The 17,665-nt window shown below is 38.4% G+C and overlaps 1 protein-coding gene across 1 annotated transcript in view; it reads right to left on the bottom strand.

The window, feature by feature from the left end:
* The window catches only part of FBXO28 (F-box protein 28), a 53,178-nt gene that overhangs the window by 13,974 nt on the left and 21,539 nt on the right, over positions 1-17,665 (bottom strand). The window contains exon 3 of the mRNA XM_007936960.2: positions 11,643-11,781. Within this exon, the coding sequence (XP_007935151.1) occupies positions 11,643-11,781 (139 nt within the window). The remainder of the gene's footprint in view (positions 1-11,642; positions 11,782-17,665) is intronic.

Below are 17,665 nucleotides of genomic sequence, written 5' to 3'. Positions count from 1 at the left end.
GGTCGTTGGTGTTCAATGCATCAAATCTATTCTTTAGATGATCTCTAAATTCAGGAGGGATATATTCAAGATCATACTTTCATACCTTATGATTATGGCCACAGTTTACATCTGTCCAAATATCAAATATTTATGGAAGTTAGCAGAAGATCAAAGGTTTGGGGAAAAAATTATGTAACAGTTATACATAGTTAAGAAATGTTTTAATAAAAATAAAAAAATACAAGTCAAATAGGATTACAGGTTTTTTTCAAGGTCCTTCATACTACTATTCTTTGTGCTAAATGGTAGGGCATTAACTGATCCACAGTGTTGTTATTATGTGCCATCGAGTTGGACCCGACTCATAGCGACCCCTCCTTGGGTTGCCAAGGCAGTATCACTATGGAAGTAGATTGCCCAACCTTCCTTCCGAGTAGTGGCTGGTGGATTTGAACCGTCAGCCTTCTGGTTAGCAGTCAAGTGCCTTAGGCACTATGCTACACAGTAGATCTGTGTTTATCAAAGTTTTAAATGTATGTTGCAAGTAAGAAAAGCACAACAAGATTCAACTACTATTTTCTGTTGCTCTCAAGATTAGTGTTGCATTGATAGGTACACATCAAGCTCTTTGAACTAAACCAAGCCCTTTTTGCTCCAGGGCTTTTGCATACAAAGCTCTTTTCTGAACAGTTTTCCCTGCATGTCTTCCCCACCTTCCCCAAACCCAAATCCCTTACTCAGACTTAAAGTCTCAGTAAAATTTTACTTTCTCAAGCTAGTTTTTTCTGAGCCCTCCTCCAGTTTAAATCTTATTAACATCTTCATTAAAACCTTTAGTTTCCCTTCAGAGTACATATTATAAGTTGTAAATACACCTTTTGTGTTAATTCATGTCTTCCCCATTATACACAGGTAGTCCCCGGTATATGATTATTTGAGGAACCACGAGAGCTCTTTAGGAGGAGGGTACACATGGCTGAAGAAAGAGTGGTGCTTAGCAGATGGATGAAGTGGATGGATAAATCAACATTCAAGCAATACTGTGTTGAACCATAAGGAGCCTGGGTGATGCAGCAATTAAAGCATTTGGCTACTAACCAAAAGGCTGGTGGCTGGAATCCACCAGCTGCTCCATGGGACAAAGATGAGGCAGTCTGTTTCTGTAAAGATTTAAAGAACCCTATGGGACAGTTTGGAAGCTCTGGTAGCATAATGCCTAAGGCATTTGACTGCTAACCAGGAGGCTGGTGGTTCAAACCCACCAGCCACTCCTCAGAAGGAAGATGGGGGCAACCTACTTCTGTAGTGATACTGCCTGGGAAACCCAAGGAGGGGTTGCTATGAGTCGGGTCTGACTTGACGGCACATAACAACAACAACAACAACAATAGGACAGTTTAGGAGCTCTGCTAGTGTAGTGTCTAAGGCACTTGACTGGTAACCAGAAGGCTGGCAGTTCAAACCCACCAGCCACTCCTCGGAAGGAAGGTTGGGCAATCTACTTCTGTAGTGATACTACCTCAGAAACCCAAGGAGGGGTCACTATGAGTCAGGTCTGACTCGATGGCACGTAACAATAACAACAACAACATGGGACAGTTCTACTCTGTCCTACAGAGTCACTATGAGTTGGAACTGACTCCATGTCAATGGGTCTGGTTTGAATAAGGTACCATGCATTATTCTATTTTTTTTAAGTAACATTTTAAGATTAACGTAAATATAATTATGCAATCAACCCCCTCCATAACCCTTATTCTTCAGAATTAATTTCCTAAAAAAATATCCCACAGGGACTACTAACTGATACTAAATTACATCTATAAACTAATTTGTGGAATATTCTTATCTTTCCTGTATTTAGTCTTCTAAATATAGTGTGAAAGAAAGATAGCACTTTCCATTCAAATCTTCCATTAGGAAAGGTAATAATTTCAAACCTTACAATACAGAGATTATTTTAATCAAGTGGGATAATCCATGTCTTCAATGTAATTTGACAAGAGTCTCTTTCCTCTTGTCTAGAAGTTATAAACAGAGGGCAAGATGAAAGAACAGGACACTGGGTGTTAGAACCATACCTTTTCTACCATTCAGAGTTAGCACTGGTTGCAATGGCTTCAGAGGCACATATTGAGAAAGGCAGAATTTATCTAATTTTCAAAATATTTCATTTTCTGCATGTATGTAATCACTTTCGGCAAATTATTTTAATAATAAGAATGCAATGGAACTTATACACCAATATTTTACTGTGTAGTGCTCACAAACAGCCAAAAGATGGAAATAACTCAAATGTCCATTAACAGATGAATGGATAAAAAATACGGTACATACATACAATGCAATATTAGCCATAAAGGGAAATGAAGTCCTGACACAAGCTACAATATGGATGAATCTTGAAAACATGATGATGCCAAGTGAATTAAGTCAGTCACAAAAGGACAAATATTTATGACCCTACTTACATGAAACAGGCAAATTCTTAGCTTAGAGAGCTCTGAGTTTCAGTTAATGGTGGAAGAATAATTTAGAAATGGATAGTGGCGATGGCTGTACAACATAATGTACAGAACCAATGTCACTGAATTGTACATTTAAAAATGCTAAAGTGACAAATTTTTACCACAATAAAAAATAAACAAGAACATAATGGTATGAATTCTGGGGCCTAGTAGAAAGATCACAGGTCTTAGGCAGGTCAGTTAAACAGTTTATGGCTGTTCCTATGCCTTTCAAATAATACGCCACATGCTGAATCCCACTCAGGCTTGAAGTAATAACACAACAGTTATAACTGGCATAGTAATAAATGGTATAGTAGGAATATCATTTAAGCCTTCGGTCTATTGTGGTTCGAAAAGGAGTCTGTCTTTTTTAATATACTGTTTAGCAAATATGGAAGCCATAATCAAGTTAGTCTTCTCTATCAGCCAGTGGAGAATCAATTATTATACAATTAAGCATTAACCTGTCTTCTCAGTTCCCATGTAATCTTTTTTATATCTAAATATTACATAAAGAGTTCAACAGCTTTGCAAGATTTGATTGAAAACACTACTCATCCCCCAACCCGTCCCTCATGACCCACTCCCCAAACACAACCACTGTCTATTTTTTTAACCATTTCTTTTAATTCTCACCTTTATAGTTCTAATCATATGCTTAAATTACTATTTGTTGAGTTTCAGTGTTAGGAATTATCTCACTCTTTCCCTTCTGCCTTCACCCCCACATATAGCACAATTTCTCCATCTTCCCAGTATAGCTGTGTGATGGTTTTTATTAGATCCATATCCAGTATTTATATCACTATGCTTATATAACCATTATTCATAGATGAGCTGTTTATATATATACATGTTTTTTAAAAAACAAAAATAAAAACATTTTATTATGACTTGGGTCAAATTTTACAAAGCATATTCACTTTACATTCAAGTGTTCATACACATTTTGTTTTGCGACAATAATTACAATCCCCACAATGTAACAGCTCTCTTCTCACTTCCTCTCTGTGGTTACCCTTTCCTTGTGTCCTTCTTGTCTATGCTTTCCTGCCTCCCTACCTTTCTCTGTGTGCACATGCTGCCTTTCTGATATCCCTGGCTGACTGTTCCTCGGAGTGCATTTCTGTGGTGCAGCTGTTCAGCTTAAGGCCTGTCTATTGTTTGGCTAGAAGTTACAGTTATAGGAGTGAGTCCAATCCCAGGCCCAAAAAGGGCCATAGTCTTGGGGGTTTTACCAGTCTCTGACTAGTAATCCATGTTTTAAAAATATTTTTAAAAATTTGTTCCACATTTTTCTCCCACTCTATCCAGGATCTCCAATTCTGGTCCCTTCCTGAGTGGTTGGCAGTGGTAGCTGGGCACCATCTAGTTCTTCTGGTCTCAGGGTCATAAAGGTGAAGGTTCTCATGGTCCATTAGTCCTTTGGACTAATTGTTGTTTCCTTGCATCTTTGATTTTCTTCACTCTTCTTTGTTCCAGATGAGGAAAGATCAATTGTTGCATCTTAGATGGCCACTTGCAAGTTGTTTTTTTTTTAAATTGTGATTTGGGTGAAATTTAGAGCAAATTCACTTTCCATATAGCAGTTCACACACACTTTGTCTCATGACATTGATCACAATTTACCACAATGTAACAGCTCCCCTCTCACTTCCTCTGGATAGTTACCTCTTTCTTGTGTCTATCCCTCCATGCACTCCTGCCCCCTGAGCTGTCTCCCTGTGCATAAGCAGCCTTTCTTTTTCCCATGATTGTTCTCTGCAAGGAGTGTACCTACCTTAGGTAAATGTTCAGCTCATATGACTGTCTTTTGTTTGGCTCGAAGCCACAGGTGTGGCTTCAATTCCAGACATGAAGGGCAGCTAGGGGCCATAGTCTCAGTGGTTCCACCAGGCTCTATCAGACCAGCAAATCTGGTCCCCTCCCCCTTCCGCCCTCCCCCCAAAATGATTTTGACTTTCGTTCCACACTCTTTTCCCTCTCTATCCAGGATCTCTTACATAGATCCCCCTCCGAGTGGTTGGCAGTGGTAGCTGGGCACCATCTAGTTCTTCTGGTCTCACAGTCATACATGCTGTGGATTGCATGGTGTACCAGTCACTAGGACTAATTATTTCCATGAATCTTTGGTTTTCTTCATTATTCTGCACTCTGGATGAGTAGAGACCCATCACTGCATCTAGATGGCTGCTTGCAAGCTTTTAAGATCACAGTCTCTACTCGTCAAAGTAGGAGATGGAACAATGTTTTGTGTAGTATGTTACGTCAATTGAGCTTGATGTCCCTGTGACTATGGTCCCCAGCCCACCAGTTCAACTACTCGGTCCTTCTGGGTAGTTGGCTGTGACCAAGAAGTGACTACAACCTTGTCCCTTGTCAGCTCTACTATACACCTGGGCACATGCAAGTTTTTAAGACCCAGTTGCTATTCACCAAAGTAGGATGAAGAACAATGTTTTTGTGTACTATGTTGTGCCAGCTGAGCCTGATGTTCTCTGTGACCATGGTCCCAAGCCCAAAGGCTCAGCAACTCACTTCCTCAAGGTGCTTAGTGTGGCTAAGAAGTTATTATCTTAATTTTGTACCCTGCTTGTTCTATACCACATATGAATATTTTTATAGCACATACAAATATACATGTAGGTATATTGTATACCCAACCTATGTATGGTTGTGGGTATATTCCCATTAGCCTAACCATACCTGATCTTCTTGACAACTTACGTATACACTCATAGATCAGTGTTTGCTATTGCTGATAATGCAGTACTGTCTGTGATAGTAGTTACCTTTATTATCTGTACCTCTTGTGCATTTTTCTTTTCCTGAACAACTTATTGTATTCCCAAACATTAGAAGGTGGCTTTTGGTTTTGTTTGCTAAAAGTAGATTAAACAAGATAGTGGTTTTTCTCTCACCCAAATTAAAGGAAGGCAGTTAAAGACTGGCAGCTGTACACTACTAAGGCACAAAGGCTTCCGTAGGGAACTAAACTCATCTTAGACTTCATGGTCCAAGAGAGCTTGCAACTACTTTCACATTTTAGTTTCACACTTTAGTTTACTACTAATTCATTCCCAAATTTCCCCAATTTTCTAAATTTCTTCTAAACACATTCAAACACACCAGGTGTACATACTACCAATGGCATCTTCTTTGACATCTTTTTTTCCTGGGCCTTCTGATTTGCTCTTATCTGGAATGGTTACTCTTTGTATCTGACAGTTATTTTCCTGGGATCTCCTTTCTCCAAATCCCCATCATCTCTCTCATGTTGAATCCTTATCTCAAGTCTTTGTACTTAGTTTACATTCTTGTTTTGATAAAGCATTCGTTCCAACAGGTTTCTAAGAAAATGTACATGGGAAGCATATTTTCTGAGAATGTAAAACTCTTTATTCTACTCTCACACTTGACTGATATTTTAGCTAACTATAGAATTCAAAGTTGGAAATATTTTCCCCTCAGAATGTTAAATGAACTGTTCCATTTCCTTCTAGCTTCCAGTGATGCTGTTAGAAGCTCCAAGTCCTTTTCATGCCTAATCATTTTCTATGATGCTTCTTTTTATCCCTCTCTGAAAGGTTTAAGACTGTCTCTCTGAATCCATTTTTGGTGTGTGTTTATTTTCATCCATTATGTAGGCACCTAATGAGTGCTTCCACAGTCTCTTCAACTACCTCCATGATAAATTCCTGTTGCTTTTTTTCTGAAGCTCCTGTTTCAACACTGGATTTCAAAGACTGATCTTGTATATTCTCCACCTCCCCCCTTATTTTTCTATACTTGCCTTTTTGTTCCACTTGAAATTTTTTTAACTTAACCTCTCACCCCTTTTTCTATTTGAAAAACTTAAGTGTACTGAAATTTTTCTAAATATTTCTGGCACGTATTTGAATATATCTCTTCCTATCTCTGAGATTATTAGTCATATATATATATCTATATATATATATAGATATATATATATATATATATATATATATATATATATATATATATATATAAGTTGTGTATTCGTGTATGGTTTTACTCAAAAGTTTTATTTTTTTCCTTTTATGTTTTACTCTGGGTTTCATATTAGTCTGATGAGTCTCTAGTCTCTGCTTATATAAAAGAGTGAAGCACATAAAAAGCTGATCAGAAGCTCTGGCACACAGGATAGGGGATTAAAAATGGTGGCATTAATCATTATAGGATGATCTGTAGTTGAGCTATTTCACTGGAAATAACTGGTTATAGTTAATTATTGCCTGGAGGGTATAAGCCTAGTTCCATAGTTATACAAGATGGCCGGTGGGGAGAGATCTAAAAAAAGCAATATGAAGAGAGACCACGCCTTATTTTAAAGGTTTATGTACTGTACATATGTATTTTGGGAGAAGCATAGTGAAAGCAAGAAATTCTTTCAATTAATTTTGATTTTTAAGAATATCTTCATGGAAGAATGATGTGGCAGTCTGCTTCTATAAAGATTACAGCCTGGGAAATGCTATGGGGCAGTTTCCTTCTATCCTATAGGGTAGCTATGAGTAACAATCGACTAGACAGCAATGAGTTTGGGTTTCTTTTAAGCTAAAGAGTACCAGCTATGTAAAAATAAAACAGTGTTCTGAGTGTACACAATGTTGTTTTAGGCAAGATATAAACTATAAAGACAACAATTTTAAAAAACAAAAATAATCCAAGCTGAATTAAGTGTGACAGGGTGCAGTGGTTAAAGCATTTGGCTGCTAACCAAAAGGTTTGAAAGTTTGAACCTACCAGCCACTCTGGAGTAAGATGAGGCAGTGTGTTTCTGTAAAGATTTACAGCCTTGGAAAACCTATAGGGCAGTTCTACTCTGTCCTACAAGGGATGCTATAAGTTGGAACCAACTGGATGGCAGTGGGTTTGGTTTTGGGACATATATTTGAATATATCATATTATTTCTGTTTTCTTGGTTGCTTATTTCCACTCAAGTTCAGATTTGCAGGAGAGAAAGAAATTGTGACAATATTTGTGAGGAAATGAGTACTATCAAGGAGAAAGGGATAGTTATAAGGTAAACTTAGGTATGAAACTGAAGTAAGATAAAGGCTTCAGATTAAGAACTGTGCAGAGCAAATGGCCAACAGGACTTACTGCATCTTGAGAACTTAAGATGCTCTCCATTGCAGTCACCTCTATTTTGTAGTTTTATTTTGGTACTAGAATTTAAAGTAAAAGTCAGGAAGTGGTTTCTAAATAACAGCAGGACTTACTGAATTTAATCTCACTTGTTTAGATATCAAAGCATCACTCCAACTATGAAATCTTGATCAACTACAATAGAAGTTGGTAACATTTTCTGTAAAGGCCAGCTACTTAAGTATTTTAGGTTTTGCAGGTGATACAGACTGTCACAAAGTACACAACTCTGCCTTATAGCATGAAAGCAGCCACAGACAGAACCTGAAAGAATGGGCTTGACTGTGTTCCAATCAAACTTTGCTGTATAGTCTGTGACACTTTGGTGTGACACCAGTTTTTATTAACATGACACACACATGTTCACATATTTTCAATATTTACTGGTCTTTTTTCCATTAGTTAGTAAGTGACTGAAAAGTCTCTGAGATTATGAAAGCTGTAAGAGAATCCTTACATTTATACTCTTAACAATGAGATACATAATGAAAACTATAAAACTACAGGGGGACAACCTATATTGGGACAATAAGCTTCTCAGGACTATTTAAGAGTTAAGGTATATAAATAAGATTTGGATAAAACCGGGCATGGTGTTGTTACATTGTTAGGTGCCGTTGAGTCAGCTCCAATCCACAGTGACCCTCTGTACAACAGAATGAAATACTGCCTGGTCCTGCACCAGCCTCACAATCTTGCTATACCTGAGCCCACTGCTGCAGCCACTGTGTCAATCCAGCTAGTTGAAGACCTTCCCCTCTTTTGCTAACCTCCTACTTCATCAAGCATGATATCCTTCTCCAGGGAATGGTTCCTTCTGACAACATGACCAAAGTAGGAGAGATGAAATCTGGTCATTCTTGCTTCCAAGGAGCATTCCGGCTGCACTTTTTCCAGGACAGATCTGTTAGTTCTTCTGGCAGTCCCCAGTACTTTCAGTATTCTTCACTAACACCAGAATTCAAAAGCATTAAGTCTTCTTCAGTCTTCCTTATTCACTGTACAGCTTTCACACGCATATGAGGCTACCGATAACACCATAGCTTGAGTTAGGTGCACCTTAGTCTTCAAAGAGACATCTTTGCTCTTTAGCACTTTAGACAGGTCTTTTGCAGCAGATTTGCCCAATGCAATACAACATCTGATTTCCTGACTGTTGGTTCCATTGGTGTTGATTGTGGAACCAAGTCAACTAGTCTTTGACCTCTTCAATCTTTTCTCCGTTTATCGTGATGCTGTTTATTGGTCCAGTTGTGAGGATTTTTGTTTTATGATGAAGTATAATCCATACTGCAGATTGCATTATTAATCTTCATTAGTAAGTGCTTAAAGTCATCTTCACTTTCAACAGCAAGCTGTGTTGTCTGCATATCGCAGGTTTTTAGTGAGTCTTCCTCCAATCCTTATGCTGCATTCTTCTTCATATAGTCTAGGATCTCAGATTATTTGCTCAGCATACAGACTGAATAAATATGGTGGAAGGACACAGTCCCGACACACTCCTTTCCTGATTTTAAACCATGCAGTATCCCCTTGTTTTGTTTGAATGACAGCCTCCTGGTATGTCTATAAATTCCTCATGAGTGTCTATATATTTATGTCTATAAATTCCTCATGAGCACAATACAGTGTTCTGGAATTCCCATTCTTCTCAATGTTATCCATAATTTGTTATGATCTATAGAGTGGAATGCTTCTGCATGGTCAATAAAACACAAGTAAACATCCTTCTGGTATTCTTTGCTTCCAGCTAAGATCCATCTGGCATCGGCAATGATATCCCTCGTTCCGTGTCCTCTTCTGAATCCAGCTTGCATTTCTGGAAGTTCTCTGCTAATATACTGCTACAACCATTTTTAAATTATCTTCAGCAAGATTTTACTTGCATGTGATATTGTTCGGTAATTCCCACATTCTGTAGGATCACCTTTCTTTGGAGTGGGTGCAAACATGGATCTCTTCCAGTCAGTTGGCCAGGTAGCTGTCTTCCAAATTTCTTGGCATAAATGAGTAAGTGCCTCCAGCCCAACATCCATTTGTTGAAACATCTCAATGGCTATTCCGTCAATTCCTGGGGCCTTGTTCTTTGCCAATTCCTTCAGTGCAGCTCAACGTCTTCCTTCAATACCATTGGTTCTTGACAATATATCACCTCCTGAAATGGATGAACATCAACCAATTCTTTCTGGCACAACGACTCTGTGTATTCCTTCCATCTTCTTTTGCCATTTCCTGCATCATTCAGTATTTTCCCCGTAGCATCTTTCAATATTGCAACTCAAGGCTTGAATTTTTTTCTTCAGTTCTTTCAGCTTCAGAAATGCCGAGAATATTCCTTCCTTTTGGTTTTCTAATTCCAGATCTTTGCACATTTCATTATAATAATTGACTTTGTCTTCTCAAGCTGTTCTTTGAAATCGTCTGTTCAGCTCTTTTATCCTGTTATTTCTTCCATTTGCTTTAGCTACTCTCTGCTCAAAAGCAAGATTCAGAGTCTGTTGTGACATCCATTTTGGTCTTTTTAATGTCCTTTCCTGTCTTTTAAATGACTTTTTGCTTTCTTCATGGATGATATTCTTGATGTCATCCCACAATTCCTCTGGTTTTAGGTCATTTGTGCTCAACATGTCAAATCTGTTCTTCACATGGTCTCCAAATTCAGGTGGGATATAATCAAGGTCATATTTTGGCTCTTGCAGACTTATTTTATCTTCAGCTGTATATGAGCAATTGATGGTCTGTTCCACAATCAGCTCCTGGGCCTTGTTTTGGCAGAAGATATTGAGCATCTCCATTGCATCTTTCCACAGATGTAGTCAATCTGATTCCTGTATATTCCATTTGATGAGGCTGACATATATATAGCCACCGTTTATGTTGTTGAAAAAAGGTATTTGCAGTGAATAAGTTGTTGGTCTTGTAAAATTCTATCATGCAATCTCCAGCATCATTTCTATCACCAAGGCCATAAAATCCAGCATAAGACTCAGAATTTAAAGTTTTTAACTGGTCACCCTTTTATAGTACCTTACAAAAAGCATTTGTAACTAATAAAAGGCAAGTGAGATATACCAAGGAAAATGTCAAATAAAACAAGAAACAGCATTTCTCCCAAAAATAAATGTCATAGAAAATTGAAAATGGAGAAAGAACATGCAAAATATTCCAATTTTAAAAATCTATGGAAACAATAATGGGAATATTCTAATTTCACTAGGTATTAATCAGTTCCAACTATATTAAGTGACTCTTTTGCCAGGTTCAACTAAGTAGCAAAATGACCTTTAATTCCATCTTCAAAAAAGAAAAAAAAATTCCATCTTTACTCTTTCTATATAAAAACATACTAGACATATTCCATCTAAATGTATATATACTCAACCCAAGAAATGAGGTACTACCAAAGGTTTGAATAACATGCTGTATGCTGTCTTTATTAATTTAGTAACTTTATTAATTTAGTAATTTAGGTCACAATAAACTTATTTCTACATTAAATAGCACTATTATTTAGCTCTGAGTATACTGCAATTTGGCAATCATTTATTCTGTGTCCAAATCTGAGTTTATATATTGTATTCAAGCAACATTTCTTGAATGGGACAAAAACCAGTTTGCTCCTCCCCAAAATTAAACAAATCTTGTAGGCAAAGACAGACCTAGCTTGTTCACTGTTATTATCTCTGGCATCTTAACAAAAAGCAAAAGCTCAAAAAAATTTCCTTCAGTATGAAATCTTAACAAGTTTCTTGTTAAAGCACAAAAGGCTTCTACTGTATATTTCATAATTAGAATGATAAATGTAAAAGTCACATAAATAATACATATTTATAGTGATAAAAGTACAGAAGCTAAACAAACATTCATAGAGAGTCCTTCATAAGGTAAACAACTGTGTCAATTCAAAAAGTACTTTATAATAATTTATAATTTACACAGTGTAATCCAGCTGTTCTAAGTAAGCAATTCTACTTTACCTTTCCTGGGATGAAGCAACAGAGATTGGAATCCACATACTTCATGAAAGTCATATTTAACAGTGATAGTCTTGTTTCAACAGCAGCAAGGATATCTGCATGACGAGCTAATGAATGGTTTCTCCTTTCTGACTCTCTCCTACAATAAAAAACGGGCAACTATTGAAAGTGGTACTGTGGACTAAAATGTTAAGCATTAAAAATGCCTTAATAAAATAGTCTTTAATTTGTTAATTTAAAGTCTACAATTGGGCTATAATCCCAATTTATTCATGATGAATAAATTACTTTACCCAGAAATTCTTGCCAAGAACTGATAAAATATTTTGGGAAAAAAACCTAGTTTTAAATTTTTGTTTTGTTTCTTGGCTATATGAAGTCTAATGACTATTCAAATTCGAGAAAACAGGTAAATGAAAGTGTTACAGATGGATATTTGTATAAGAGATTATGTCCTTCCCCCCTCATAAAATCAGTATCTTTATAGAGTTTTTAAAATAGCTTGACTGAGACATAATTCACAAAACATAAATGTTACCCTTTTAAAGTATGCACAATCCACTGGTTTTTAGTAACTCAGAATTGTGCAACTATTATCACTACCTAAATTTAGAACATTTTCATCATCCCCCAAAAAACCCTATTAGCAGTCACTCTTTAGTTCCCCAGCCCCTGGCAACCACAGATCTAATTTCTGTTTCCATAGATTTTCCTATTCTGAACAGTTTCACACAAATGGAATCATATAGTATATGGCCTTTTGTTTATGGCTGTCACTTAGCAGAGTTTTCAAGTTTCATCCACACTGCAGCACGTACCAGTATTTCATCCCTATTTTATTCCATTGTGCAGATGTACTGGGTGAGCTCCAGTGGCATAGCGTCTGAGGCATTTGACTGCTAACCAGAAAGCTGGTGGTTCAAACCCACCAGTCACTCTGTGGAAGAAAAATTGGGCAATCTACTTCTCTAATGATACCGCCTTGGAAACCCAAAGAGAGGTCACTATGAGTCGGATCCCATTCCATGGCAGTAAGTTTGGTTTTTGGAGATTTTTTTTTTATAGATGTACTGCATTTTATCCATTTATCAGCTGGTGATCATTTGGGTTGTTTCTACTTTTTGCTTATTATGAATAATGCTGCTATAAAAATTCATGCATAAGTTTTTGTGTGGATGTATCCTAATTTCTCCTTCCTAGCCTATCAAGATGTTAGGGTAAAAGATGTTACGGTATATCCCTAGGAATAAAACTGAATCCTATGGTAACTCTATTTTTAACATTTGAGGAACTGTCAAGCTGTCTTCCAAAGCAGCTGTACCACTTGACAATCCCACCAGCAGTATACAAGATTGCTAATTTCTCCATATCCTCCCCAACTTTTGTCGTCTTTCATTTCAGCCATCCTAATGGGTGTAAGAGGAGCCCAGGCAGCACAGCGGTTAAGTGCTCAGCTGCTAACCACCGGGTCAGTGGTTCAAACCCCAACATGTGACAGTCTGCTTCCATAAAGACTTACAGCCTTGGAAGCCCTATGGTGCAGTTCTACTCTGTCCTGGTGGGTTGCTATGAGCTGGAATGGACTCAATGGTAGAGTGTAATAGGTATAAAGTGGTATCTCATAGTAGTTTTCATTAACATTTCCTTAATAACTAATGATGCTGAGCATCTCATGTTTATTGGTCATCTGTCTATCTTCTTTGGAGAAATGTCCATCAAATCCTTTGCTCATTTTAAATAGGCATTTGTCTTTTTATTGCTGAGTTGTAAGACTTTAACTACTGTGGGTAAAAGTCTTTTATCAGACATAATTTGCAAACATTTTTTCCCATTCTGAGGACTGTCTTTTCACTTTCTTGATGGTGTCTTCTGCAACACGAATCTTTTAATTTTGATGAAGTCCAATTTATTTTTCCGTCACCTGACCTATGGATCTTGGAATGCAAACCTGCAGAAGTCTCCAGCTGCTGCCTGACTTGACAGATTTTGAACTTGCCAATTCCCCACAATTTCATAAACCAGCAGGAATCTCTAGCCTGCAGCATGAACTACAGATTTTGGGTTTGTCAGCCCCCACAACCGACTAAGCCAATATCCTGAAGTAAATGTCTTTCTCTCTCTCTCTATATATACATACAGTAAAATCTACAAAAGCAGAAACTCAAGTATCTTACGCTAAACAGAGAGTGACAAAAAAGTATGAATGCACCCTATCAAAGGTGGAAAACTTGAGAGACCCAGAAAAACAAGGCAGTCCTTTTGAGTTCTGGCTCTCACAGGTTTCTCTCTCTATATACACATACATACACACACACACATACGACTCACTGGGTACAATTTCTCTAAAGAGCCGTAACACATGTACTACTATGTTTTCTTCTAAGAATTTTATAGTTTAGCTCTTAAATTTAGGCATATAATTCATTTTGAGTTAATTTTTTGTAGGTGGTATAAGAAAGAGGTCCCACTTCTTCGTTTCGGTTGTTGCCTCAGCACCATTTGTGGAAAAAACTATTCTTTCCCCATTGCATTATCTTGGCATTTTTGTCAAAATCAACTGAGCCCTGGTGGTGCAATGGTTAAGTGCTCAGCTGCTAACTAAAAGTTCAGTGCTTAAACCCACTGTTCAGTCTTCTATTCTGTCCTATAGGGTTGCTATGAGTCAAATCAACTCCATGGCACACAATATAATGTAAAGGTTTATTTTTGGGCTTTCAAATTTTTATCTTTATGAAGGTTGTTTTGGCTAGTCTGGGTCTCTAGTTTCTATATGAATTTTAGGACCTGGCAAGATACTCATTGTATCTGTAGACAATTTGGGGAGTATTACCATCTTAATAATTATTAAGAAGTCTTCTAATCCAAGAACATGGGATGTTTTCCCACTTAAGTTGTCTTTAGTTACTTTCAATGACATTTTATAGTTTCTGGTAAATAAATCTGATACTTCTTTTGTTATATTCAATCTCAAATATTTGAAAATTTTTGGTGCTGCTGTAAATGGAATTGTCTTGTTTAATTTTCAGATCGTTTATTGTTGATGTATGGAAATACAATTGATTTTTGTACAGGCAGTCCCCAGATTACAAATGAGTTTTGTTCCTATGTCTCTTTAAGTCAAGTTTGTATGTAAGTTGGAACAGTTAGGTAGAGTTCATTTCTAATGTCAGTTACTCAAATGTTTGTCTCAGTTTATAGAATAGCCTTCCATGTATAAAAAACATTAAAGAAAAACTTCCAGATACACTAAAACATCTTTAATAATACAGTCATCTCAAAGTATCTGTAGGGCATTGGTTTCAAGACACCTGTGGTAGTTCAGTTTGTGTGTCAACTTGGCTGGGCCTGGTTGAGTGGCTGGACAGCTGGATGTAGTATTCCCCATGATGAGACTGGTAATCAACTCCATGGCAGAATCTACTGTGAGCAGCTGCCTTAGGGACTGTGGTCTGCTTCCTGTATATAAGGAGAAGCCTTGGGGAATGGTCTCTAGCTTATAGCACGCTTGAACGCTGCAGGTAGCCGGGTCGTTTTTCAGTAGTCTGGCATGCTCTGCTGTCCTGCGGACTTACAATGAGACACTCTGAAACTTAAAATGGACTTGAATAAATGGCGTGCCGTGTGGTTTGGTAACGTCGGGACTGTGCCTTTTTACTTGTCAACCGTCGGCTTGGCAGCCTCAGCAGCCAGCAGCTGTCTGAGTGAAGAAAAGCCTCTAGCTTCAGTGGGCTGGGAGCTGCAGACAGAGCTGAAGCCCAAGGCTGAGGGGCTTTCACCCAGCCCCTAGAGCCTGGCACTTTGAACTTGGCTTTAAAGCCTTCAAACTGGAGAATAAACTCCTGTTTGTTAAGGCCATCCCATTTGTGGTATATTCTTGTCAGAGTGGCACTACGTAACCAGACCACCACCCTTTCTCATGCAAAAATCCACAAATGCTTAAGTCCCTTATATAAAATGGTATAGTATTTACATATAACCTATGCACTTCCTTCCATATATTTTAAATCATCTATAGATTACTTATACCTAATACAGTGCAAATGCCATGTATGTATCATTTACATTGCCTCATAGCTTTTCAAGGACTACTTTGACTGACTACTTAATTGCTTTCCCTCCCAAAATTTTTGATCCACGATTGATTGTACCTATGGATGCAGAACCCGTGGATATAGAGGGCCAACTACACAGTAATAATGCTTCAAAATGTGCACTGAGCCAGGGGAGACAAAGTGCAAGCCAGCTGGTGTGCCAGGCAGAGCAACTGGCTAGGGAGACTGGAACTCTGCTGAGGCAAGAGCTGGCAGCTGGCCCTGGCAGCAGTGGCTGCAGTGGCATGGGGCATGGGGCCAAGGCCTTTCCAGTTCTTGGCTGGGCACAGCTGGCCAAGACCAGGTTGGCAGCTGCTGTCACCCTGGAGTAAGAAGAGGAGGAAGAAGGGGCAGAGGGCAGGAGGAATAAGCTTTTTTTTTTAAATTGTGATTTGGGTGAAAATTGGCAGAGCAAATTCACTTTCCATATAGCAGTTCACATATACTTTGTCTCACGACACTGACCACAATTTACCACAATGCAACAGCTTCCCTCCTACTTCCTCCCGATAGTCACCTTCCATCCCTCCATGCACTCCTGCCTCCTGAGCTGTCTCCCTGTGCATAAACAGCTCTTCTTTCTCCCATGACTGTTCTCTCCAAGAAGTGTATCTACCTTAGGTAAATGTTCAACTCCTATGCCTGTCTACTGTTTGGCTGGAAGCCACAGGCGTGGTTTCAATTCCAGACATAAAGGGCAGCTAGGGGCCATAGTCTCAGCGGTTCCACCAGGCTCTATCAGACCAGCAAACCTGGTCCCTCCCTTTTTTTTTCTCCAAATGATTTTGAGTTTTGTTCTCCCTCTATCCAGGATCTCCTACAAAGATCCCCTTCCAAGTGGATGACTGTGGTAGTCGGGCACCATCTAGTTCTTCTGGTCTCAGTTGTATAGGCTGCAGATTGTATGGTGTACCAGTCGCTAGGTCTAACTGTTTCCATGAATTTTGGTTTTCTTCATTCTTTGCTCTGGACGAGGAGAGACCCATTGTTGCATCCAGATGGCAGCTTCCAAGCTTTTAAGATCCCAGTCGTTACTCGCCAAAGTAGGAGGTGGAACAATGTTTTGTGTAGTATGTTACACCAATTGAGCTTGATGTCCTCTGCGACTATGGCCCCAGGCCCAAAGGTTCAACTACTCAGTTCCTCTGGGTAGCTGGCTGTGACCTAACAGTGACTTCAACCTTGCCCCTTGTCAGCTCTACTATACACCTGGGAACTCAGATCATACACATAAACTTACAGGCCGCTGTCTGCCAACCCTATATGCTTTGGGTACACTACCCGCTTCATAGACATGCCTAATAGTTCAGCCTGTCCACCCATCTATCCACCCCTATACCCATGTTTGCCTTCACTGACAACACAGTACTATATGTGCAAAAGGGTTCATCTTTGTCATCTGTACCTCCCACGTAGCTCTCTCTGTCTTTCTCTTCTTCAATGCCACCATAATTATCACTAACATTTGGTACATTGCCCTTCTCTTCACCCAAATCAATACTTACCTCTTTCTAACTAATAGTGTTCCCTACCCTTCCCTCCCATTCCTAGTAACCAACAAAGAAAATTTCCTTCCATAGATTAACCTTTCCTTGACTTTTCCAATATTTGCCCTTTTGTGATTGACTTATTTCACTCAGCATAATGTCCTCCAAGTTCATCCACGTTATGCAGTATTTTACAGATTCTACATTATTCTTTAATGTTGCATAGTATTCCATCGTGTGTAAGTACCATAGTTTGGTTATCCATTCCTCAGTTGATGGACACCTAGGTTGTTTCCATCTTTTGGCTATTGTAAATAGTGCTGCGATGAACATGGGTGTACATATGTCTGTTTTTGTCATGGTTCTCACTTCTTTAGGATATATACCTAGTGATAGAATAGCTGGGTCAAATGGTATTTCTAGCCTCACCTTTTGAAGGAATCGC

This window comes from Orycteropus afer, unplaced genomic scaffold (assembly GCF_000298275.1).
Source record: "Orycteropus afer afer isolate SDZICR_OR568_19922 unplaced genomic scaffold, OryAfe1.0 scaffold00039, whole genome shotgun sequence".
NCBI lineage: Eukaryota > Metazoa > Chordata > Mammalia > Tubulidentata > Orycteropodidae > Orycteropus > Orycteropus afer.
The sequence above is the reverse complement of the archived record's forward strand: the minus strand, read 5'-3'. Positions and strand labels throughout refer to the sequence as shown.